The sequence below is a fragment of the Abramis brama genome, assembly GCF_963993115.1.
Source record: "Abramis brama genome assembly, chromosome: 11".
Classification (NCBI taxonomy): domain Eukaryota; kingdom Metazoa; phylum Chordata; class Actinopteri; order Cypriniformes; family Leuciscidae; genus Abramis; species Abramis brama.
In genome coordinates this window covers 35,981,728-36,008,006 of record NC_139973.1, presented here as the reverse complement: position 1 = coordinate 36,008,006, position 26,279 = coordinate 35,981,728, and the positions used below count along the sequence as shown (strand labels likewise).

The following is a 26,279-nucleotide window of genomic DNA, read 5'->3' as shown; positions in this document are numbered from 1 at the left end:
TTTTAGCAGTAATTTGGCTGCAAGCCACAGAGAATTGCAAATTCAAAGAAACCAAGAGAAAGTATCTGCAAAGAACATAAAGGTATATGCAGATCTACGATAAAAGGCCTTTTTAACAGGGACCCCACACAGATCTTATCTAAACAGCATTTCTGTCGTCGATAAGAGGATCAATTGATTTCATCACAGGCAAATGCTCAGAAACTTAAATCCGTCCGGAGCCTCCCTGCTTGAGTAATGATGAAGCGGATTGAGGTCGGCTCAGAAGCCGGATCTCAAAACCAAAGCGAAAAGCTTCTAAAATTCATGGTATAACAGTTGAGAAAATATGAATTTATTCATGACACACAAAAATAAAGGTTTGTAATAAAGTACTCACTGATGTTATGGCACAATAAAGAGCTCTGCTTCATATAGAGAGATGTTTGATTTTAAAAACAGATCGGATGGTTAAACTCAAATTGGCAACCTGGGAATCTAACTGCCCCTGCAGATTGCTGATTAAAGCTTTGTGCTTTAGTATTAGTGAAACAAATAATAAATTCCATGCATGCATACATAATGAAAATCCTTTAATATTTTGCACATAGATATATTTTCATATTATTATTGTTATAATAATAACTGTAAGTCAAAAATAATAGTCATTATATGCATAGAAAACTAATCCATTAATTTACTATACTATGCTGTACTTCTGTATATAAAACAACATAAAGAAACACCTCATTAGCTTATATACAGGAGCTTTTAGGGAAGGAATAATAAAGCCAATAAACACGCATACATACACACACAGAATCAGTGCAAAACACTGATGAGGTTATTCAGTCACTGACAACATATACAGAGTCCATTCTGCTTTCGTTGACGACCATAAACCATACGCGAACACCTTGCACTGGTGTCAGTCATGTAAAAAAAAACAAGATATGGAAAAACTAGAAAACATGACACTGATACTCCTTCATAGATGTCTGGATGAAAAATGAACATTAAAGATATTTCAAATAGCTTTGGTTGAAAAGAAACTGCATAAATAAATATCAAGGACAGGGAAGCACCTTCAGAGAAGCCACAGCATCATGTTTCATGTGTCCTATTGCTACTCAGAATGATACAGAGAGACACCGATATAGAGAGAGGGATGGCTCGAGTGTTTGATTACCCAAATGCAGTGCTGTTAAACATCTGTAAACCACAGGAGACATTTCGATTCTCATAGCGGTGTGTGGGTGTGTCTGTTTCTGTGGTTTGTGTGAGCGTCTTCTTTCACCAGAACGGGTTGGGAAAACATCCTGCGTCTCGCTCTAGTCCCCTTTGAAATGACTGCACCATAGGGTCCACAAAGCGAACTGCTGTTATGACAACTGGAATGGGGCCAGACTGCTCGGCCCATCGCACACAAGGTGAAGGGATGGAATATCTGCCTGGTTAGAGTGGGGCTCCAGGGGCCCCTGCGTCTCCCCAAACCTCCAAGCAAGGGTGTGGTCAAGAGGAGCCATCAAAACTGTGGAGACAGAAATTTCACTTTCAGCGGTTACAATTTAAAGCAGTAAAAATCATGACATCAAAATGAATGTGCCCTCATGATCTTTGATTCCCACTTGCAATGACTTCTCTTCTCTGATGACGTGTTTACCGGTGCGAGGGCGGGACAACCTGTCGCTCACATGAAATCCACCAATAGCAAATCACAACCATCCAGTAATCACGTCCCGCTTTGCTTGCTATGATACGGAATATCCGCGGAAGTGTTATTAGTATCTCATTTCACAAATCGTTTGTTTCTATAACAATAAATAAAATGTAAAGTATTTGTTCTAGCTCTTGTTTTAAATAATTTTGTTCCGTCATTATGCTTACGCTGTTGACGTTGTACAAGCAGGATGTGACGGTTGGTCAGTTGTATTTGTCCCGCCCCTCCTTCACTGTGATTGGACGGCTGGGTAAAAAGTGACAGCGTTTTACCCAAAGTTGAACATTCTTCAACTCTCGGCGACTGCTAAAAAACGACAAACTCTCAGCGCTTCAGCATGAAATAGACACCTGCCGTTTTAAAAATGCGGCGCCACCATTGAAAACAATTGGAAAAATTCACTAGCCGCGAGAAAATAACGATTTGGTGGAAACGTGCCCAAACATGCATTTTACAAACCAATTGCAAATGTTTTATTGAAGGTGTAATCTATTAAATGCAATTATACAAATGTGTCATTAAATTTCCACAAATTTATAAAACTGATCTGAGATCAGATAAAAATCAGACAGTGATTCATGTGTTCAGAGATCGCCAATTTTAATGATTTTTTCCATGTCGATTCTTATTATCATTTCTACTGAATCTTGTATCATGTATTTTAAATATATTTCTAATTACACAATTGTAACGATGAAGTTGCAATTTAGTACAATTAAAATATAGTAACTTTAAATGTAATATTGATAACCACAAATTATAATCAATAGCCTACTTCACCTTAGTATTCAACACATCAAAATAAGTGTAAAGTGTAAAGTGTACTTCTGTAAAGCATGACAAAAGATTATTAAAACATAATGATTTAAAATGTACTTTTCTGAAGGAAAACCTTTAATGGGACATTTTTGCACTTTTCTTAAAAGCACTTAAAAACACTTTTTCTGCAATATAAAGATACAGCAGAAATAGTAAGAATAGTATGCTATTCCGAATCCAGCATATGTCAACACTGGACATAAAGCTGTGCCTGTTAAGCGATTTTAAACAAATAGTTCGCCATAAATGTGTCATCATATACTAACCTCTGTTTTGTTCCAACCCTGTATTATTTTCTTTCTTCTGTGAAACAAAAAAAAAAAAGAGATATCTTCAGAAGAGCTTCAGTTATTCATTCAAGTAAAATGGATGGTGATTTATATTTTTAAAAAGGCGCCATACTAGCACCATAAATGTAGTCCATACTCCTTGTGTTCTATATTTCAAGTCTTCTGAATGCAAACATTAAAAAAATATTTGAGAACTCCAGCATAGGGGAAGATTTTTTGGGGGGAGCTTAGCAGTTATATCATTTTTTGTTTAACAGAGGAAAGAAAATAATACAGATGCCTTAACATGAAGGTGAGTAAATGATGACAAAATTCAGAATCACAGGTTTTACAAGAGGATTACAGAAATCACCCATGCATTAATTACCACAAACAACAAGAAATTGAAAATCATGGAGGGAAAAATCAGCATTCCTGTGACTGTAGTGAAATCTTGATGGGATTGATGAGTAAAACCTAAGGATAAATGTCTGCCTTTGAGCTATTAAATATTAACAAAGCCATTTTCTGCCCCTGCTGGGCAGCTTTACGAGATCACAGATAGAAAGGGTCACCTCTACCGTTCATACACATAAGGAAGCATACATGCATGGATCATGGTGACACTTGGGATTCTCACACCTCACTGGATTCTCTCTACATTAACAGCTTTCTACCTGAAATGACAATTGAAATGTTCTATACAGGCAGCAACCCCATTAGTCTTAGCCTCAGACAGTACAGTCTGTTCATGCATATTGCACACAAAACTGGAAAGCACTTCAGAAAATCAGATCAGACAGAACTCTTGACAACTTTGCAACTTCTGGGAGTCGGGGTGAACAGGTCGGTCTGCCAGGAAGCAAAATCGTGTTTAAGGGTGTGTTCACACTTGTAGTTTGGTTCACTTGGTTCGTTTGGTCCTGACCAACAAAATTTAGTCCTGGTCCGCTTGGCATTCACATTGGCATTTTAACACCGAACAAAAAGATATAGAACCTAAAGGCATAGGGATATGCTCACAACCTGATTTGCTTTTATTACGTATAGTTTGAGACGTAGCTTACCGAACATCCAAAACAATGCTCTAGTGCTGTGCTAAATGCGTTCATTGTATGTGCGTAGCCGACATATGATCATATTTTGACCAGATGAGAACTTGTGAAGAACTTATAAAATGTGTGAAGGAGTGAAAACAGTGGCAGGAATCCCTCCGTCACACACACAAACAAAGATCTGCTGCGAGGAGACGCGGTTCTGATGCCTTTACTGAACTCACAGTTCTGTGCAACATCACAGTTCGTTCACATGTCTTTGGTCCGTGTTGCGTTCATATATCATTCAAACTGCACCAGAGTTCATTTGGAAGCGGATCGAGACCCATCTTCTCGGCGGTCTCGGTACGCTTGTTTGGTGCGGCCCAGGTTTCGGGTGGCAGTGTTCACACTTAGTCAAATGAACCGCACTAACAGAGCAATCGCACCAGAGTTCGTTTTAATCAAACCTGTCAAGTGTAAACACACCCTAAAAGGTACCTGGTTAATATAATGAGCACTTCACTGAGCTAGTCTCTGGATTTGCCAAAGTTTGTTAGGTTTGTAGCATCACATTTTTAAGATTCTCTTTCTTTACAGTGTTTTCTGTAGACCTGTAGAACAATTAGAATTGTTTTGTTTTTTCAATGTCAGTCTGTTATTGTGTCATCACTGGTTTAGTTTGTCAAACGACGTCGATCAGTCAGTCAGTTTCTTCCTTTCTAATTAAACCGTTCTTGGCTAGAATAAGCTGTGAATCAGAATTATTTTAGTATATATATCAATATTTTGAATTAGCTTTTATTTTTATATTTTCTAGTTCTCATTTAAATTTTAGTGTAAGATTTAGTTTTTTTTTTTTTTGTAATGTGTTTTTGTCATTTTTAGTACTTCAACTTAAACGTATTTTATTTCGGTTATAGTTACCAAGGTAGTTTAAGCTTTTCGTGGAATATTTCAGCTTTACAGTCAACAAAAACGATTTTAAATGGTTTTAGCTTTAGTTAAAGTCTCCCTGTGGTAAAAAATCAAGTTTTTTATATTGTTTATATGTCTGTGTTGTGTTTTTAATATGCTTTAAGACAAACTATGTGTAAATTGATTACTCAGTACCATTGCTGAGTATTTTCTCCTTAAAACTGCAATGAACCACAGACGGTCTCAAAAACTGAGTGGATCGTCAACGAGTGGATCTCTGAGCTGCTGTGAGTGAGTGGAGGCGGGGCTAATTAGCATATTCATAGAACCTCCACTACTAAATGAGGCAAGGGTGTAGAGTTACATTCAAACTATTCTAAGGCATGAAGAATTTTTTTTTCAAGGAAAAAAAATGTTTCAAAATGTCATTTTGGTGATGTGTTTTAATCCCTTAAAACAAAAAGATGTGTTTTAAGGGATAAAATTATTGGCTACAGGGGGACTTTAATAATAGCAACACTGTCTTGACAAGTGCTCACTATTAATCTTAGTAGAGCTTGACTTTAGAATGTTGCTAAATGACCAATTTGACACATAAATATTGGGTAGAATAGTTTATTTTTAATGACTGGTACATTTGACATTTTTCTATTTATACTTTGAATAATTTGTATTTGCTATCAACCTTTTTTTCATACTTCCATCAGCAAAGGGTACATACAATGCTGCCTTGGTCAAAATAAGGTTTCTTATAAGGCAGCATAATTTAGCTGCCTACTGTTTTGGAATAAACAGGAGCATACCAGTGATGCCTAAAAATGCTGTCTAGGTAGGCAGCTCACTAGGGTTTGGAACAGAGACATTGAAGCAGAACTCACCTGTCCCAGAGCTTCACGTTCCTGCAGTTGTTGCTGCAACATCCTGCTGATATCAAAGCTGTGAAGATAAAAAAGAATTTTGTGAATTTTAGTGTCTGGAAGTACAAAGCCCATTTTCTTTATTTTTAATGATAGCCTGTAAACCTTCCAAGACAGACCTACCAAAAGCTTAGAGATTGTTCAGCAATGATATATGCTTCTGCAGAGGCCACACTGTTACCATTAAAAGAAAAAATCCAATATTTTGCAATACATTGAAAATATAGATTTTACCTTTATCACCCATCTGTTGAAGTTTTATATTGTACTGCTGTTACATCATTCACAATGTTTCATGGGATTGAGACCCTTGTAAAAGACTTTTATATAACTTTTTCATATTCAGGTTTCATAAGCCTATACTTTTTTGCTATGAATCTAAGGTTGTAATTTTTGTGATTTGTCTTGGAGCTGGTTGGTTTATTTCATGGCTGTTTATTGAAGAAGAAATGCCTATAATGAAAATAAAGGGAGAAAAATATTTCCGGAACAAACGCAGCTGGAAAAAGTGGGCGATTGCTGTTGTACTTCTGATGAATTATAACATTGTGTTAATACCCTCCTAATGCACTCCTCAGCAGCAGACACAAAATGTAACTAATTTGGATTTGGCTGGTCAACAGAGGTGTTGGTAATGTGATGTGGTTTGCGCTATTTGAGCGAAGTTAACGAAAGTTAATAGTGTAGCCTAATTAATAGAAATATCTTATCCTACATTACGAGGTCGCTATTTACATCTCAAATTGTCTGTAAACTCTTGACAAGGCAATGACTGACACATTTGTATTACATTCCAAAGAGCTCCGTTATCAGTCCCACAGTGGAAAATTAAACCATATCCTCATCAGCTGGGCCGGATCAGCACGGAATGGAACAGTTAAGCAACAAGAACGGTATTTCATATTATTGGTAAATTGGACCATTTTGCTTAAAGTTGCGATGAAACGGAAGTAGCAACAGATCTTTTCTTTCATATTGTGATGTACATTCAAGTGAAACAGATTATCAGAAAAGAAAAGAAAAGAAAAGAAAAGAAAAGAAAAGAAAAGAAAAGAAAAGAAAAAAATATATATATATTTAAGTGGACTTAAACTTAAGTACAATACTTAAGTTTAAGTGGACTACATGAGTGTAGAAGTCCTGCAAGTCTGTTTTCACCAGAAGATAATTTTGATAAAAAATTACAAGGTCAAAACATATTTTCAGAAATGAAGCAATATGCATGGGTGAATTTTTCACAATAAAATGAAATTAGATTTTTAATGAATTTTGGTGACACTTTATTTTAAGGTGTCCCTGTTACAGTATACATTTAGGTACTGAGTAGTAATAATTAACTTCTTCCTTGCCATTGACGGAATTTTCCGGCTTTCCGTGTTTTCACTGTTATACGGTAGGGGGCGCTATTAGGCATCTACTGAAAAAGTACAGAATCTCCAGATCAAGACGTGAAGAAAAAGCAGAAACAAGCGATTGCAAATATAAGCAGATGCATATGTAAAATAACGCGATCATCAACATTAAACAGCATATAAATCAAAACTGCCTAATGTTACTTAATGAAATGTTGACACAGGACGAGCTATAGGACTGTGAAACCATTAGGTATGTTGATGGACTCAATCTACTCCATCTGTGTTTTTATTATAGTTCTAAACGCGATCTGTAGTCTTAGACAAAAACATGATTTTCTCCGTTTTTTGCTCAAAATGATGCTTTTTTATGAAACTTAACCACATTCAAGTGTTGATAAAACTACACGTACTTCCAAAAGGGTTAGGTTTAGGATTAGGTTTGGCTTAGGATTAGTTGCAGGTAACATAATTTATAGTTATTACTACAGTAACTACTGTACATGTCACATGTGTAACAAGAACATTTTAAAATAACTGAATTTTTATTTCATGCCAACTTTAATGACAGCAAATCCTGATGATCATGTTATCCAGCATGATTTGAGATTGTTCCAAAGAGCATCTTGTGCTTCAATGGATGGAAATCTCATTCATGATTGCGTGATACTGGGAATCCTTGCTTTTTGATTTGTTTCATCACCAAATATTGATTGGATGCTTATCCTTGATCATTCTTTGAGCATTTGTGGAGCAGATTCCTAAACCACTTTGTCGTTCTTATTATCTGCTGTTTGATCAAAGCTCCCATGGACATCAGATTTAGTTTGCGTTCTCGGTTGTTTCTGCACTGTTTCATGCTTTATCTGCTTCACGTTGTCATGTTGGCGGGTAAACCGGTCAGGATGTCTGTTAAAACCTCTTAAAGTGTTTCTTAGAAGTCCACGACTGGCATGAATCTTTAATGGCCGACTGCAATCGCACGCCTGAAGCAAATATGATAACGAGATGAAAAACTGAAGCGGTGAATGAAACATAGAGCACTATTGATGCCGGCTTAATGGAGGCGAGCTCAGGCAGAATGGATGTGCCGTCACTCTATCTGAATGAATATCGAATGACTTTGAACAGTCAGAGTGCAGGAAAGCTGGATATCCCCAGATTAGCCTGCCAATGAAACAGTGCTCATACACTGAAAAAAAAACTTTTAATTTTTCTTTGGCAAGTTTTTGTACAATTTTTTTTTAGTAAATTTCACATATGGAATTAAGTAACCTCTACTTAACTAAGTTAAGTGAAAGTAACAAAGAAAATAAGTAATTTTAACTTGGCTAGTAAAAGGTTGAGTAATATCTATTTAGTTGAAGTTTCCTTTGCAATACATTTCACTCAAACAATATAACATTGAATTAAACCACACTTTTAAAATATATGCTTTACTTAGAAACATATAAGTAAATAATACAATAGATATTGTGTGAAACACCATATCTACATTTCAAAAGTTGCGCACTACGTGAACGCAGAGACCTCAATACTTGGTAGACAATACACAATGACGGTAACATTTAATGGAATGTTTTTGTGTTTGAATGTCATTTTGAGTAGAAAATGAACTCCAAATGTCACAATATGGCAAGTTACTAATCCTAACAAAAAAAGCAATGATAAAACAGTGTAAATAGAGCTGGAAAACAGTGAAAAATCAACCTCATTAATTATTCAAGGCCCAGTGCATGATGGGAACACCAGTATCAGAAAAGTTGAGTTACTTCATTTTATAACGTTGATATTTATGCTTTCATTTCTACACGCTTGAATTGAGTGCTAATATAGAATTTACTTAGTTTTTTTTTTATCTTGCCTGAACTAACTTTTTCATGTAAATTACATTGTTTTTTTTCTGTAGTATTTACTTCACCGCTGTATATGTTGCATGTCAGATTTTACTCATAAAGAAGTCTGAGAATGTAGACATGACACTGTGAATAATATCTTAGCGTATGTTCTTATTCTGGCAGATTACACCCTCCACAGTGTGAGGTTTCTCAGCCCAAAGGTTGTCACTATGTGTGTGTGTGTGTGTGTGTGTGTGTGTGTGTGTGTGTGTGTGTGTGTGTGTGTGTGTGTGTGTGTGTGTGTGTGTGTGTGTGTGTGTGTGTGTGTGTGTGTGTGTGTGTGTGTTTGATGGGGTGGCATTTGGGAAAAGCAGACAGGTTTATAGTTGGTTTAGTCTTGCCGAGCTCAGTAAAACAGTGTGGTCTCCAGTGTGCAACTAAACCTTAAAAAGAGAAAATAACTGCTCAGGCGCTGAGAGGGCAACAATTTATGTTGGGAGTCTCTTATTTCCTACAGACAACCCTCAGTCTCTGAACTGTTCCTTACCGTTCCTAGAACCGTTCGGCCAGACGGTGGAAAGTGTCTTATGATATAGGAGAATATGGTGCTCACACTTGTGGAGGAAAAAACACCTGAATTTTATTCAGAGGCCAAACTGAGCAAAAATATGCAATTTGGTGCAGTTGCTGCACCAAAAAGTAACATTAAATTCTGATAGCTTGTAGTGCAAATCAGTGAGATCTTTACGACAGTATGGCGACTAATCTGATACTGTATAGGGTTAAAAGACAGTTCTTTCATTTGGATTATTGAATTCATAGGCCCTGTTTACACCTGGTATTAAGATGCATTTTGGTCGATCGGATCACAAGTGGATGACGTTAAATACAGGTGATAACGGGATCTAAAACGTTTTGAGCTTGTCCATTTTCGACCACTTACAGAAAAACCCATTCATTTACCCTCCCATAGACCATCCTCTCAAAGAAATCAGGACAGAAGTGGTTGAAAGTGTGTGAAAGAGACAGATTAAAATACCAGGTGTAGCTAAACGGGAATGTGTCTCCCTCGTCTACTTGTGATCTGATCGACCAAATACCAGGTATAAACAGGGCCTTAGATCAGTCATTTGAAATGTGGCAGGAGATCCAAATCTCTTGTTGTATCCACCATTAACATTAACAATCATAGTAGGCTTTACATTATAATAATTGTCTAAGCATGAGTTTAGCTCTTGAGCTTGAATATTAAAATTGCATTGTGTAGGCTTTTATAATGTCACAGTGCTTCTTGGCTGGTGGCTTACAACATTCAATTTGCCCTGAAAGCTCATGGTCAGATATTTATGCCATGTGGGGCGACTCAGATCTGTCAGATACAGTCTATCCTGAGAGAGGTGGTGCGAAGGTCAAGATGTGTGATTTCATATTTGTGCAGGTTCAAAACTTGTGTCAAGATGAAAATCTCCTTCTTTTTCTCCTATATCTATAACAGACACACACACACACACACACACACACAGCTACCACAAACGCAGAAAGACTTACACATTTCCATTATCGTAAAACAGGGATTACAGGAGAATGTCCTATATTTTCAGAGATCATGGGAACGCTTAAGCTCTGACATGGAATGAGGCCAAAAAATTCTCTTATCGATGAGAAGAGCATCTACTTGCTCTCCTCTGAATTGTTTGGAAGTAATAATTAAATAGGAGTCTGTAAACATTGCCATTATGTAAATGTTCACATTTCTTTTCCATGATCCCCTCTGTCACACAAGGACATCTGCCTGCATCATATTTGTAATTCCAAGTAGTTTAATAAATCTGCCTAAACAAACACAGATGTTGTCTTTTATGTTGTCAGTTTATTATTTTCACACATCTGCACTACTAGTTGTAGATTCTGTCCTATAATAATACAGCTCATGCAAATATTTTTAATAGCATGTATAAAATGTCTTACTACCTAAAAGATATCATTGAAATAATCACCTCTCTGACAGCCTTGGGCTTTGTTCACACTGCAGAGGAAACATGATTTTTTATTTTTTTTGTCTTTAATCTAATTTCGTAGACTAAAAACTGAAAGTTATATGTTGCCAGATCAGATTTTTAGCAGACTTTAGCAATAGATAATGCAAAAAACAAAAAGCATGCAGCATCTGCACAAGTCTTCTTGTTGCAAATAAAAAATAAAATTAAAAAAATTAATATTAAAATCAACTCAAATCAAATTTTAGTCAAAAAAAAAAAAAAATGATTTTATGCTGCAAGACATAATAAAGACATAGGGCCCTATCTTGCACCCAGCGCAATTGACTTTGTACACCGACGCATGTATCATTCCTATTTTGCACTCGACGCACAGCGGACTTTTCCCTCCACAGACGCACGTCGGTAAATTAGGGAATGAACTTGCACTCCCGGGCGCGGTTCAGCGAAAAGAAGAGGCGTGTTCCAGCGCAAACGTTCCCTGGTGCTATTTTGCAGTTTCAGAAAACAATTCCGCCACAGACCAGGAAAAACCTAGTCTAAAGTCAGTGGCGCATTATTAAGGGCGCATGCTTGGCCATATGTAGCGTGTGCACAACGCGCATACAGTTGCTTCTCTCATCTACACAGACAGCAGCAGCTGGCAGCAGTTCCCATTTTTGCAAACCATTCATAATTACAAGGAAAAATATTACCACACGAGGGAAATCATTATGTTGTCCATGAAGATGTGCAAAAATAGGCAAAAATCTAGCTTACACATTTACTCAAATTATTATACGCCTGTTGCGTTTCGCGTTTGATACTTGCGTTTCAGATCATTAAAATAAGACCCATAGACTCTGTAACCAGCAAAATAAAAAATACAAATAAAAGATTCAGGGAACCTGCAGAAAAAAAATCAGAAATGCTCTCTGGCTGTCAATCATTTTGTCTGTTCGGGTTTGCTGATGGCGTGCGGTTCAACAGCTTCCAGCACCTTTAAACACACTAAAATAATGCCTTTAAATGCTGTCATACTGTATCATCCAAAGAATACCCACAATGCCCCTCACAGAGCATGCTAACTGAAGGTCATCGCCTAATGAAGCTCACTGCACATTTGTGCATGACAGTGTTAACCCATATCCCTTCAGGCAGAGTCATGGTCAGCTCAGCCGCTTCACACGGATGCGGGATCCATTGTAGCGCAGAGTTTGTTGTCTTAATCCCACACATATTACACAAAATCAAAAGCATTAATTCATTCTTTCTGGCTATTGTCAAGCTTTTTAAAATGACCATTTAAACTCACTGAAATGTCATTAAATATGTTGCAGAGTTTCGGAAACCTGTTAGAACACATTTATTTTTGCAATTACATTTAGTAATGCTAGTGCAAAAAAAAAATAATATGTGGAGAAAAAAATGCAAAGCAGGGTTTGTTTTGTTTTTTTGTGAAATGCACAATCCTCACACAAAGCCATGACTCAACACTCTAAGCTGAGCTCGCCATGAAAATCCATTAGGGGACCCGTGACTAAGAGCTCACTGTAATATTCTTTCTTGGGGAAATATAAATACTCAAATATGGCGCACAGGGCAAGAATTATAGGACATTTTCTCACTTGCCAGATTCTGTTTTTGTTCAGTTTATCTGCTTAAACCATGCCACTGCCTATATGTAAGCCTATTCCTCTATAGCATTTTGTGCACCGGTCAAACACTGCTAAGGGGACAAGGAGGCCACATATCATTCAATAAATTTCACATGTGATCAGTTCCTTATTTAGATTTTTTTTTCCCAGTATTTACATATTTTTATCACTTTGTAACTGATATTTCTGTTGAACACAGATGATTTGTTATTGTCTATTTATTTATTTTTGTAACTGAGTCCCAAAATATAATAAATAAATACATTTTAAATAAAATAAAAAATACGTATATACTGTAATTTACTGTAGAGTGTAAACTGTACTAAAATTGTATTAAAATAAAATAACATAAAAATCTAAATCTAATGCAGCCTTTAGTATACAATAATTTTGTTAGTAAACCTTTTACTAAAATAACATTTAAAAAAATAACATAAAATAATAAAAAATAAAACAAAATACATACAGTAATTTGTTAAAAAGTGTAAACTTCACTAAATCTTATTCAACTTTTCTAAAATTGAATTATAATAATATAAAATAAAAACTAAAATGTAGGCTTAAGTATACAAGAATTTTGTTAGTGTAAATTTGACTAAATTAAACTAAATAAGACTAAAATAAAATGCATATATATAGCCTATAGTAATTTGTTAAAAACTGTAAAACTAAAATGTTATTAAAATTAAATAGCATAAAAAACTAAAATGTAGCCTTCAGTCATACATATATATAGGTAAAAAAAAGTGTAAACTTTATGAAAATAAAATAAAATAAAGTGGAATAAAAACTAAAGGCTTTGGTATACAAGACTTTTGTTAGTGTACATTTTACTAAAATAAAATAAAAGAATAAAATACAATAAATAAAATAAAAATAAAATGCATATATACAGTAATTTGTTAAAAGTGTAAAATGTACAAAGCTTTATTAAAATAAAATAAATAAAAATAATAATAAATAAAAATTAGACTTCAGTTTACAAGACGTTTTTAGAGTATGATTTAATAATAAAATAAAATAAAAAATGATTCAGCAGGACACCTGTAAGACTGTGTGTTAATGGAAGTAGGGGAAAGGTATTTGCCTACTGTATGTGGGGAGGTAAACACAGAGAAAGTCTCAGCTTCAGGGCTAAATTTAGAGCTGGAGTCAGAAGGGGGTATCTCCCAAGGTCACGGAGAAGCGCACACAACAGCATTCATGCTCACACTAACACACACCTACACACACACAGCAATTGAGATACAGGTCTGCCTAAACCACAGGCTTCCCTGGGGACTGGAGAGTTTGAGTCTGAAGAGGTCTGACTTCTGTATTATCGGGAAATGGCTTGTTTTTCAGAAGTTGTGTAATGGCCGCTTTGTCTCCTCTTTAAAACCCTTATCTGTGGTATTAGGAAGGTCTCAGATTTGCCATGGTTCAAACTGAAGTGAAAGCTGAGAAAGAAATCTCACATGCTCAAGAGTTTCAAAATTTCCACTGAGTTTTTAAGAAGAGAAGCGTAGACCAGAATGTTTAATGTGATTTAACATGCTAAAAAAGAAAAAATAATAGTCATTTGGTTTATGAGAGAAGTAACAATGTCTGATTTAAGAACAAATTCAGGATCTTTTTGTTAAACGAGTTAATTTTGTTCATAAATTTAGTCTTAAAAATAAAGGTTCTTTATTGGCATCTATGAAGAATCTTTAACATCCATGGAACCTTTCCATTCCACAAAAGGTTCTTTATAGTGTAAAAAAGGTTCTTTAAATTTAGAAATGTTCTTGACACAAAGACAGAAATGGTTATTTTAAGAATTGTTCAGTAAAAGGTTATTTGGACCCCAAAATGGTTGTGAAAAATCCCCTTTTGGAACCTTTATTTCTAACCATGATTTGGTTTATGAGTTTACTGACTCGATGATTATCAGTAAAAGTCAACCTTCTGTCACAATCACACAATGCTACTGTATGGCTTTACAAGGCCTGGAATATAGTTCATGAGTCACATGGACTACTTTTATATTTATAGTGCTTTAATGTACAGTCCATATTCATTGTAATTGGATGGAAAAGCTTGGCATCATTAAAAATGTTTTGTTCCACAGAGGAAACAGGACATTCAGCTTTGGCAAGACATGTTGGTGAGTAAATGATGACGGAATTTTCATTTTTGGGTTAACTAATCATTTAACCTTGTACTGTTAAAAAAAACACTTTGGTCCATCCATCTGCTCACAATACAAATCTGAGCCAAGAGATAAACAGAGAATAGAGTGCCCATTTTTCTCTGCTTATACAACAATGCCCTCATTTTAGTGTTTAGTGACGTTCAAGACACGTTTTCTTCAGCATAAAGCTGGATATTGACAGACATGGCCAGATCAGTGTGGCCACGTACTGCCTCTATGAAAACAGCTTTCATGTGAAATCCAAAACCACCACATTTCCGGCATGAGCTGACAGCATTAGCTACTGTATAACGTGATTCCCATGCAAAATGAAGCCTCCCTGAAAGAAAAAGAAAACTAGCAGCACGATGGTATTAAGATTAGTTCTGAGGAAGTCAAGAGGTGCTTGTTTTCATGCAGGATTTCAGCCAAATATGCAGAGGGATTGTATTGTGACGCTGTTATTTAGATGCTCGTTCATCTGAACTTTTGTTGACTAAATCACTGTGATGTTTATAATCATGTGATTTGGCTTTTTGAATAAGAGCCACATGCTAAGAAAGCAGAAAAAATAATAATTCTCTGAAAACCTCTTACAGGATTATCCAGAGCTTCAACATCATACATCCCTAGTCTACATCTACGCACAAGTTTAAATCCCACAACAAATACTAGTTGTAGTGACTGCTAACACTGCAACACACTCAGTATAGACAACCAAAGCTCTTATGTCACGTTTTGTTATATAATCATGGTTAAACTGTGATATAACTGTGATATAACTCAAACGTTCAGTTTATATTCACTTCAGCTACCACTGAGTTCAAAAATAAATAAATAAATAAATAAATAACATTGGCTGCCTGGGCACCGTGACTGCAACAGTAAATGCTGACAATGCTGATAGATTCTCTATAAAAGTAGTCACTGACAGGGCACTTCAACAAATACAGATGTCAGAACAGTATCCTTGTTATCTACCCTTACAAAAAAGAGGTTTATTCAAGTGTGCACTTAGTATATTTCTTTTAAACTAGAAATAAGAAAGTATGCTTTCAGTCTACTTTTTATGTACTTCTCAGAAATATACTTAAAATTGCACTTAAAGGGTTAGTTCACCCAAAAATGAAAATTCTGTCAGTAATTACTCACCCTCATGTTGTTCCAACCCCGTAAGACCTTCGTTCATCTTCGGAACACAAATTAAGATATTTTTGATTAAATCTGAGAGCTGGATCACTCCTCCATAGGCTTCTAAGACATTATAACTTGCTGGCCCAGAAAATGTATTAAAGACATCGTTAATATAGTCCAAGTGACTACAGTGGCTCAATCTTAAGTTTATAAAGCGACAAGAATACTTTTTGTGCGCAAAAAAACAAACAAAAATAACGACTTTATTCCACTATTCATTTCCTTCTCTCTGGGCCTCGAGTTTTTTCACGTAGTGTAATAGCGCAGTGCGTCTGTGTGTCGCTTTATAAACTTAAGATTGAGCCACTGTAGTCACTTGGACTATATTAACGATGTCTTTAATACATTTTCTGGACCAGCAAGTTATAGTGTCTTAGAAGCCTATGGAGGAGTGAGCCAGCTCTCAGATTTAATCAAAAATATCTTAATTTGTGTTCCGAAGATGAGCGAAGGTCTTACGGGGTTGGAACAACATGAGGGTGAGTAATTACTGACAGAATTTTCATTTTTGGGTGAACTAACCCTTTAAGTGACAAAAAGGTCTACGTACTTGTACTCAATCATTTGAACGAGATGTATTTAAATTGAGTTAAAATTAAAAACCTATTAAAAACTTTTTCCACATAGTTTTACATACAGCATTACTACAAATACTCTTTCACCGCCATTGACTGAATTTTCCGGCTATCCATGTTTTCACTGTTATATGGTAGGGGGGCGCTATTACACATCTTTAAAGGTGCCATGTGTCAGAATTGAGGTAAAAATATCCAAAAAATGAGCTACACGCATCAAAAGAATGAGAAGAAATAAGGGCGATGATGTCATTAAAAAAATGACAAGTTATAGTGCTGCAGAGATATCAACCTGAATAGGCTCTATGCACGAACGCTGCTGACGTATTTCCGGTAGGATCTCAGCCGGCGTCTTTACTTCCGCATAGCGCATTCTATAGGACAATTCACTTTAATAAAATTCATTTTCTCAGAAACGGAGACAACGATTTTAGAAACTGATTCGCTAGTCGGATTTCGCGCGATATGAGAGAATACTCACCCTCAAAGTTGTTGATGTAGCTCGAAATTTATAATTTAAAGAACTTCTCTTTCTTATTCATATGTGTGACAGTTAACTGCCTCACAATATTGTTAACATCATTCACGTTAACCGCTGGAAGTTCTTGTAAACAGCGAGTGTAATTTGCCATTATCTCCACCTAATGCAAAAACGGCTTCTGACGCAGCACCGGATGTAACTGGGCGGGCTGAGACAAAACGCGGAAGCGATCGTGCATAGAGCCTATTAGCATTAGCATTACTAGCCACGGCCCGACAGGTGTCGTAATACCAGTTTCGGCCATGGGAGGTGGTATGCGGGCAACATAAACACCAGTCAAACATGCAATACACGAATAACTCGCACGGCTTGTGGGCGTACTTGAACCTGATGTCAATCGTGTGGAAAGTACAGCCCACTACTACATTCAAATAAAATCTGATAAAAAAAGGAACAGAACCAGAGTAAACATTGGCACTGCTTTCCATCGCTGGAGACAACTAATGGACATGAAAGAAATGAGGTTCGACTCCGAACTTGCAACATTTCTTTTGGATTGGTAAGTAAGATGCTGTTAGTATTTCATTAGAAGATTGTTTTATATGTTTGTGTAGTTTTTTCGGCAAGTTATAACATAGAAATGTATCGAAGGCTGTTCGATAAACGTATATATAACGTACATATAGTATTGTAATAGTACACATATATAGCACAATCTCTATAGCTCTTTTTTTCTTGCCAACTACGTGACCTATTATGTTTATTAAATGGCTTTCCTGAGGTAAATCTGACATAATTGTTCTCCAACTGTGTTATTGACCTCTTCACGCTGATAAAAAACACTGATTGGTCGATATTATGTATGATGAATACATTTTGGTAAGTTGTAGCCTACTGTATCTTTCAACAGTGTTCGTGTTTTTTTACTATTAGCTAGCAGAGATGATCGGTTCACGTGCGCTAGGGATCTGTCGTGTAACATTTACAAGCGCCAAAACGGTATTTATTGTTTGAATTGCATAATAAAATTGACAGAATCTGAGAGCTGAGATTTTTTTATATCATAACTAACCTGCTCTGTCTAGTCTGTCGGTCTCCGTGTCCTCTTTGCTTCGCGATTTTTCTGTGCGTGAGAAAATGGACGTGTGGCGTGAGAGCGTGTGAAAAGTGTCAATTGCGTGAGTCTCACGGTGAATGCGTGAGAGTTGGCAGCTCTGGTTATGTTGGCGCTAGCTTGGTCAACATCAGCGAATGCTGTCTGTCAAATTAATGTAATTCAAACTAACAATAAAAATGTAATATGAACAAAACGAATATGAACATATTCACTGGTAAAGGTGAAGGGGAGAAGCTTGAAGATGTCACATTCATACTCTAGAGTAGACCAACTCACTTTCTGGAGGTATACTGCCCCCATCTGGTATGGAATGTGGAGTATGAATTTATTTTTTTTGACACAAGGCACCTTTAAAAACAGTACAGAATCTCCCGATCAAAACACAGGTGAAGAAGAAGCGGAAACAAGTGATATGCCTTGTCCAAATACCCACACTTGCGGACTTTGCACTTGCCCACTTGTCTACATCATGACGTATTTCCTCTATTTGGCCCAAGTGTTCAAGTAGGCGTAAAGACTGCAAGTGTGTGTAGAACGTTTGATTCCTCGATGGGACACACTTATAGTCTTGCAAAAAATGCAAGTGTTTACAGAGCTTTTATTTATTATATTTTCAATACTTTGCATTTTAAAATAAACTTCTACATGTCTGTTAGTCGCTATGTAACTAACAGAAGACACACATTTAAAATTGTGGTGCTTCTAATTAAAGGTGCAATGTGTGATATTTCTATTGATCTATTGACAGAAATGCAATATAAGATCCATAACTATGTTTTCAGTGGTGTATAAAGACCTTACTTAATGAACCGTTATGTTTTTATTACCTTAGAATGAGTAATTTATATCTACATAACCGCGGGCACCCCCTTCTATGAAGGTCGACATATCGTGACGTCATGTTTCTACCGTAGCCGACAGCGAACAAACAGCGCTACAGAGCGCGTTTCGTCACTAACTTGAATGAGAAGCAGCAGAAAAAGACGCAGCAGAATACTCAGGTTGTCCCTGACTCTGCAAACGTGGAGAAAAACATGCTGTCTGAATGACGCCTCGGACATCGTAACGTTAGCTATTTCACCTTACCAGCTGCTTTGATGCTCTTATCCATAGCTCTTATCTTATACTAACTAGCATGGAAACAAGCTATGGTAAAGTCAGTGAATAAAAGACTAACACGATGAACAAGTAAAAATAACAATTGCAATAACATGTGGTTTTACTGAATAATTAATTTAATATAAAATATAATATAAAGAAACCTCATTGCTTGACTTGCTACTCTCTGCTGACTCAGACTCAGACGACGACATCTTCCAATCCTGCGTCGGCTACCGTAGCTTCTCCTTAGAGTTTGCAATTTGAAGGATAGGCAGTGAGTGACTGACTGTTTGCAATTCGCAAACCTCACCACTAGATGCCGCTAAAAATTACACACTGCACCTTTAAGTGATTAAAACAGTTGCAAATGTTGTACAAAATAGGCCTACACATACCATACTCATCTTTGCACCAATAAAATGTGCAACACTTTATGTTTTTACTACGAAATTATATGTATCTAATTATTTAAATTACAGTGGAAATTATTATTTATTATCTCGTGATTTCGGGGCACATGAGTTCCCGAACATTTAAAATGGAAAGACTTAAAGTACAATTAAAGGTATATTCCAAGTATTTAAAAAAAATACCTAAATAAGAACATAGTAGTATAATTAAAGTGCAAAATTTATATACAAATATGATATTATGTTCACTTAAAGAAAACTTAAGTATAAAACTACTAAACAAGTGTACATTCATAAACTAAAAATGTGCTACAAGTATTTAACTAGTACACTATCCGTATGGTCACTTGTAGTAGTTGCAGTACAAACGAAAAACATATAAACTAGTTGTACTCAAAGTTTACTACTGGTACACTTAATGTAGGCTACTTAAAAGTATACTTTTATACACTAAAAAGTGGGCCAATTTAGTCCCAAGTAGTACTGAAACAGTACACTTACAAGTACAGTACATTGATATTAGTATACTTACTACATAAAGTATACTTAAAAATATACTTGAACTTTCCTTAAGTATACTTCATAAAATGAACATGAAGCATACTTATTTTTGTAAGTGTATGCAATAAACACAGATGCTAAAGAAGACTCATCCTCATGTCATTTCAAACTTGTAGGCCTATGCATTTCTTTCATTTGTGAAACAAAATAAGATATTTTGTAGAACATTAGGGTCCAAACTACATTGGAATCTATTGACTTTCACTGTATGGACAAAAAAATAGCATTTTGTTCATGTTCTACAGAAGGTTTGAAATGACATGATGGTGAGTAAATGTTGATAGAGTTTCATTTTTGTGGTAAAATATCCCTTGAAAACACATTACTTTACAAATACTCAATTAGTTCATCAACACCACAGAGCATTTCAGAGCAGCATTAGGGTTGTCCTGGGGAAGATAGGGATGATATGGATGTGTATGGGGTCAGTGGACCATGGTTTTCCCTTTGGGACCAACACCAGAACAGCCTGTGACAGTGACAAATGTCTACAGCAGCATTACAGACACGCAGGACATGCTGAAACCACAGCATCCGACAACAACAGTCATCTTGTTAGCAATTACCTTTCATTGTTAGTGCTTAGCTGAAAGGCATTCTTATGGTTCTTTGCAATTTGTAAAGCTAATATCTTTCAACGACTATTATTGATTTGATTTTGACCTTGTCAAGTGACAGAATGCTATTTCTCCATCAGGGAGGTTCCATCTTAAACGTAACAAATAAATCTCATCTGTAAAGATGAGGGAAGCTAATTCAACAATGTAAAGAGTCAGCTAAAGAAGTTCTTTGGTATTTTGAGTTATTTAAATGAGGACATCCATCTGATCTTTCGTGGTCCTTATTTCATCTTAAGGGGGCATTTCTTGAAGCTAATGAATGCTAAGTGAGTCACATCTTTCACCTTGAGGTGAGTGTTTTATGGGTGGTGTGAACTATAGGTTACTCAGCATGTTCTCCTGTAGAAATCGTTATCTGCAGCTGTGGGATATAGCTGCCTAACGCTTTTGATTTGCACCATTTCTTATAAACTAAGTTATATGCATTTGTGTGTGTGTGTTTTTTTTTTTTAAATCATGTGGGGTCATTAAATCTTTCATCCCATAATCTAACGATTTCATAAAGAACTTCCGTAAAGCTGCAAAAAGACAAGACACTAGCTGTCTGAATATGCCTACTACCTTAGTACACGAAAAACAGTACAGCATAGTGAGTCCGATTGTCCGAATACATAGTATTAACAGTAGGTGAAAAGTACCCAGATGGTAGTGAAGCGACACGGTTGGTCACATGACAAAGCCAACATGGTGGATGTACATCATTCATTCATACTACAAACGTTCATACTATATAGAACATACTTTTGTAACAGTCGCAAAGTAAGTTTAACAAATGCAGTATCTACTCAGACAGTATGCGATTTCAGACATAGCGTTTTGCTTGTTAGCATTTTAATAGCCTATATTATTTTTCTATGTGTGCTGAGGTGTTTGTGTTAGTTATAAAAAAAGCACCATAGTAGCCTATTAGCAAGATCTTTGTGATGTTTTTTGCTAATGCTAATGCTAATTATGCTTTTTGGACATAAACCATGGTAATTAACATACTAATATCGTGCTATGGAATATTTTTGTATACTATAGGGCTATGTGTTTGTAACTTTGCACAGAAATGTGCATCAGAAATGAGGCAAAATAGGGCATTGTCTGAATGGGGAAGTCTAACACACTGTGTCCACTTGCTTTGGTTTGATTCTCAATTATACCAGGCATAGGTCTGGTGTCTTTGTAAAAATAACTAACTGTTTTAAGTTGGATGAGTCAGTGGCAATCTGACTGTGGGTTGCAGGCTAGTCTGAAGGAAACTGTATAGACCTCAACGACAGCAACAGGTGACAAAAAAAGTGTTCTTCTGATTTTATGTTGTGTCTTATGCCGCCTTCATGTGCTATCGGAATGAAATGGGTCATGAACAGCCTCTCAAGTCATATTTACGATTGGGAATCTCAGAGATAATTTTTATACCTAAGTTTCAGAGTTGGGTGAGCCATAAACTTTAAACTTTAAAAAAATAGCAGAGGAGAGACCCATTGCTGTAGTGACTGTTAAATTTGATTTGTTTTTTCCTACTTTCCTACATCTATATTGCTTTCTCTTTCAATTGCAGTCATGTGTACTTATGTATATTAATAATATTCTATTTTACAAGTGCTTGATTAAACTCTACAGGACATGCAGTGTCCCTCCAGAAGCAGGACTGGACAATCCTGATCTAGATACGGGGAATGTTTAGATGGTTGCCAACAAAAGGGATGCTACATTTTATTTATCTTCTATACATTTTTGGCTTTAATAAGATTTCCCCAAGAATTAGGCAAGAATCAACGTGCCATCCTCCACGATTCCTATTCTTTTCGACAATAAAGCAACTGAACGTGATGAACTCGTGATAAAGACTTCAGAAGTGAGAAGTAGGACATTTCTAATAGCACATGAAGGCAGCATAAGAACGTGCAAATGCTTTGATCGGATCTCGTGATGCTCTATGTTTCTCGTTATGTCATTTATCGGAACATATAATATTTTACTTATTGGCAAATACTAAGCTGGGTGAAAATAGGATAAAGATAGAAAAGGATAAATATTTCTCAGGCATAACAGCACACCTTCAATGTCATTTAATTTCATATATGTGTCAAGTCAGACCCACCATTCACACCATTGTAAAGGCTCCGATGATGTGGCGACAGCTCGTCTCCTGCCAGTCTACGAGGTGACGTCTCTCTACCAGGGCTGCCAAACTTCCCATGCTCAGGGCTCATGCTGTACTGGTGCCTCAGCATCTCTGGACTACTTCCTCCCAGCTTGCTTTTGTCATGGAGGAACTCTGACGTTCCTAGCAGCACGTGTCTAGACTCTGGACTCCCAGGCCCACCTCCTAAGCTTCCCCTGTGCCTCTGAATGTAGAGCTCGGGACTCATGGGCTGCCCTGTAGCCAGATGGTGCTTCGGATGAGTCTCCGGACTCCGGTGGCCCAGAGATCGACCGTACTTTTCTGGACTTAGCCCTCTAATCAGCCGATGGTCAGGCACAGATATGGAGCCACAGCGAGGTCGGCAGGGCTGGGGCAGAATGAAGGGATACTCCAGGCTGGTGCTTCTGTGTCGGACAGGAGGGTCAGGGCTGGAGATCTCCCCGCGATCTCCTTCCCCTCTCTTCCCAGGGCGAGACTTCTGGAGATCCGGGCTTTTATTCCCAGTTCCTCCGCTAGACGGCGGCTGTGGCTGCTTATGGTGTGGATGTTCGGAGCTGTCGGCACTCCCGGCGCTAGAAGTGCTGCTTCCATCCCCAACGTCCCGCAGCAAGCCAGGTACCAGGAGCCCACTCTGGCTGTCAATGGAATTGCGACATCCAATGGACCCCGCCACACCTTGGACTCCTTCCCCTCCGCTGCCACCTTTGTCTTCGTCTATCAGCAGACAAAGTTCCCTCAGCTCCAGGTTCTCCCGAATGACCTCCTCCTGCTTGCGCTCTAGTTCTGTCAGCTTCTGAAGGTACAGCGCCACATCCTTACGCATGACGCTGGCACTGAAGCGGCCCAGACGCTGCCACTCACGCGACACTCGCTTGCCCTTCTGCCGATCATCGTCCAGGAAACAGCACAGGTCTCGCAGTTCCCGATTGTCATCCTGCAGCTTCTGGTTTACCTCCTTCGGCATTATAGGGAACACAAAAAATTGTTTTTACAGAGAGTTTTTACATAAAATGTTTTGATTTAAAGACAAAGAATAAAAGATATGGACATTTTGAGACCACACAAACTCTGATTTAATCATTCATTATGAGACTAAAGTTTGGAAGTGTGGTTGAAAGGGTTTGTTCAAGCAAAGTCCATCATTCATCTAAGATAGAACAGTCTAAAGGTATGATCGTCTTACGTGCCACATTTGCCAAACATCTACCTGAGTTCAATTAAAGCAATAGTTCACCTGACACACATGAGAAGCAATGGCATTTTTTGCATGAGTGATGATTGAACTTGATGAACTAAGATTTTCAGAGCTTCAAAATTTTTGTAGTGAATGACAACTAAGATATGGCTTTAAAATATAGCGCTGTACAATATAGAGTTGTATGGACTATTATTATGGAGCTTGACATATGGTCACTATAAAAATTGTCATTGTATGGAATAAAGCTGAATAAATCCTTTTAAAAATTCACATGTTGTGTTTCACAGACAAATAACAGCATATTGATATAAGACAGCTCGATCATATAATGATAGTTTTATATATATATATATATATATATATATATATATATATATATATATATATATAGAATCTGTTCCGTTAATAGATACATTTTTTGTTTATTTTATGCATCATTAATGGTTAAAATCAGGTGAAAAAAGGCTCACACACATGTAAAACTCAAATAACGAAAATAGGATTATTGTCTGGCTAAGAAGTTTCTAATTGCTTAGCTTGATTTTTGCAAAGTTGTTTTAATCAGAAGTTATGAATATAACACGGCAAGAAAATATTCAAGGCGTTATTCCTACAGGAAGAATGATGTTTCTGGCGCATCCTCATGAGCGCAGGTGTGCTCCAGACACCCATGATCTCATCTGCTCACCTTCAGCCCTCGGATCTCGTTCAGATGCAGCTGGAGGCTGCGGTTCACCTCCCGAATCAGATTACTGTGATCCAGGATGACGCTAATTTTATCGGCTTCAGACCTTCGGAGTCGCTGCACCAGCTCCTCTTTGCTCCATTGGAGGAGCTCTTCGTCCGTGAGGTTGGTGATTTCTTCTGCTGGACTTTCTGACGCCTTAGATCCAGGCTGTGCTTGAAGAGATTGCTCCATCAGAAGAGGTGAGCCGCTACTGCATGTGGTACCAGGTGCTGATCAAATATTAATGAGGCAGGCTGTTAGGAGGAGTCAGGGAGACAGAGGACGCATCGTGGAGTGATGCCCGTATCCGATGCCCTTAGAGTGGGAGTCGCCTCGACTTTTTCCCAAAGCAACAGCTGATGCAGCTGACGAGGAGAAGGAAGGGCGGCATACAGAACAAGTGCGCGCGGATGATTCAGCATCGACTCCTATTCATAGTTCTTGTAAGTTTAGAAAAGTGACGGTATCGGATAGCAGGGGATATGTGGGTGTTTTCAGGCGGCCCGATGCGCTCGCCTCCGTCTGCCTCTGCGCGCTTCACCATCCTCATGGAGAGACGGCAGCATCCTCAGCCTGAGCTCCGGAGAAATGAGCGTGACTGCAGCGACTCTCTCTCTCTCTCTCTCTCTCTCTCTCTCTCTCTCTCTCTCTCTCTCTCTCATACAAACACACACACACACACACACACTCAGTGCGTGTGTCGTCTATGTTTGTGTGTGTGTGAGTTGTGAAGTGATGCTGTGGTGAAACTTGCATTTAAGATTGTATCTATGCGCCATCTATGGACACATTGAGGTACTACAGATGAATAGGCTAACATTTTTTGCCTTTTTTTAGTACATTCAGTGCACTCTATAAAATAATTCTGCGGCTGTATATCACAATAATAAACTTCGCTATACCTTAATACAATCTCTGGATTAAGTGATTGTTTGAGTTGTTGTTGGACATACCAAAACATGTGGATTCAAATGAAGAAAGTTCACATTATTCATAAATATTAGCTTTTAAATGGTTTTCTTAAATATTTGAATTGCCTTAACTACTAAGTTTTATTTGTCATGTTACCAAACTTAGCTATTTAGGTCAACTTCATTTTACATTTACTCAATTCGATGTAGGCTATATTTTATCAATTTCACGGAATATTTTTAAGTGTAAAACTGTTTCACTAAAAACTGAGTACATCATAGTTTCAGTTTTTAGAGTGTGTTTTCAAAGCTGATTTGTACATTAAAAACCCCATTCATATAGGCTACACTTGCCTCTGAGACAGATATTAGCCTACTTAATAATATTATAATATTTATTATATCACCTGAAAGATAACAGCTTTTTTATTTAGCATTCAGTGACGTTTTTCCCCTTGACCTAATGTTATACTCTGAATAAAACCATATTAAATTACACATTACACAAGATTCTTTGTACTGTGGCTTTATCCATGTACACTTTTAAAACGATAAAATTAGGCACATCTCATGAAAATTCACTTATTTACATATTATATGAATCCATCAATATTA

At 37.0% G+C, this 26,279-nt stretch overlaps 1 protein-coding gene across 2 annotated transcripts; it reads right to left on the bottom strand.

Moving 5' to 3' along the window:
* Positions 1–312: 312 nt before the first annotated feature.
* On the bottom strand, positions 313–25,482 carry ccdc85al (coiled-coil domain containing 85A, like). Of its 2 annotated transcripts, XM_084129732.1 has the most exons (5): positions 24,715–25,389; positions 22,784–23,783; positions 5,618–5,675; positions 2,785–2,821; positions 313–1,510 (listed from the first exon to the last, which is right to left on the bottom strand). In XM_084129732.1, the coding sequence occupies exons 1-5, from the start codon at positions 24,943–24,945 to the stop codon at positions 1,505–1,507; spliced, it is 1,332 nt and encodes a 443-aa protein (XP_083985858.1). In that variant the 5' UTR covers positions 24,946–25,389; the 3' UTR covers positions 313–1,504. The 2 variants fall into 2 exon arrangements, with proteins under 2 accessions (XP_083985858.1, XP_083985859.1); XM_084129733.1 differs by lacking the exon at positions 2,785–2,821 and having other exon boundaries at positions 24,715–25,482.
* Between the last annotated feature and the right edge of the window lie 797 nt (positions 25,483–26,279).

Excerpts from the sequence above, each read along its gene's own strand:
- ccdc85al (XM_084129732.1), bottom strand. The coding sequence starts at position 24,945 with ATGGAGCAATCTCTTCAAGCACAGCCTGGATCTAAGGCGTCAGAAAGT. Across the intron at positions 23,784-24,714 it reads ACGAGATCCGAGGGCTGAAG|GAGGTAAACCAGAAGCTGCA; the intron begins GTGAGCAGATGA and ends ATAATGCCGAAG. Across the intron at positions 5,676-22,783 it reads CCTTTACAATGGTGTGAATG|CTTTGATATCAGCAGGATGT; the intron begins GTGGGTCTGACT and ends TTATCTTCACAG.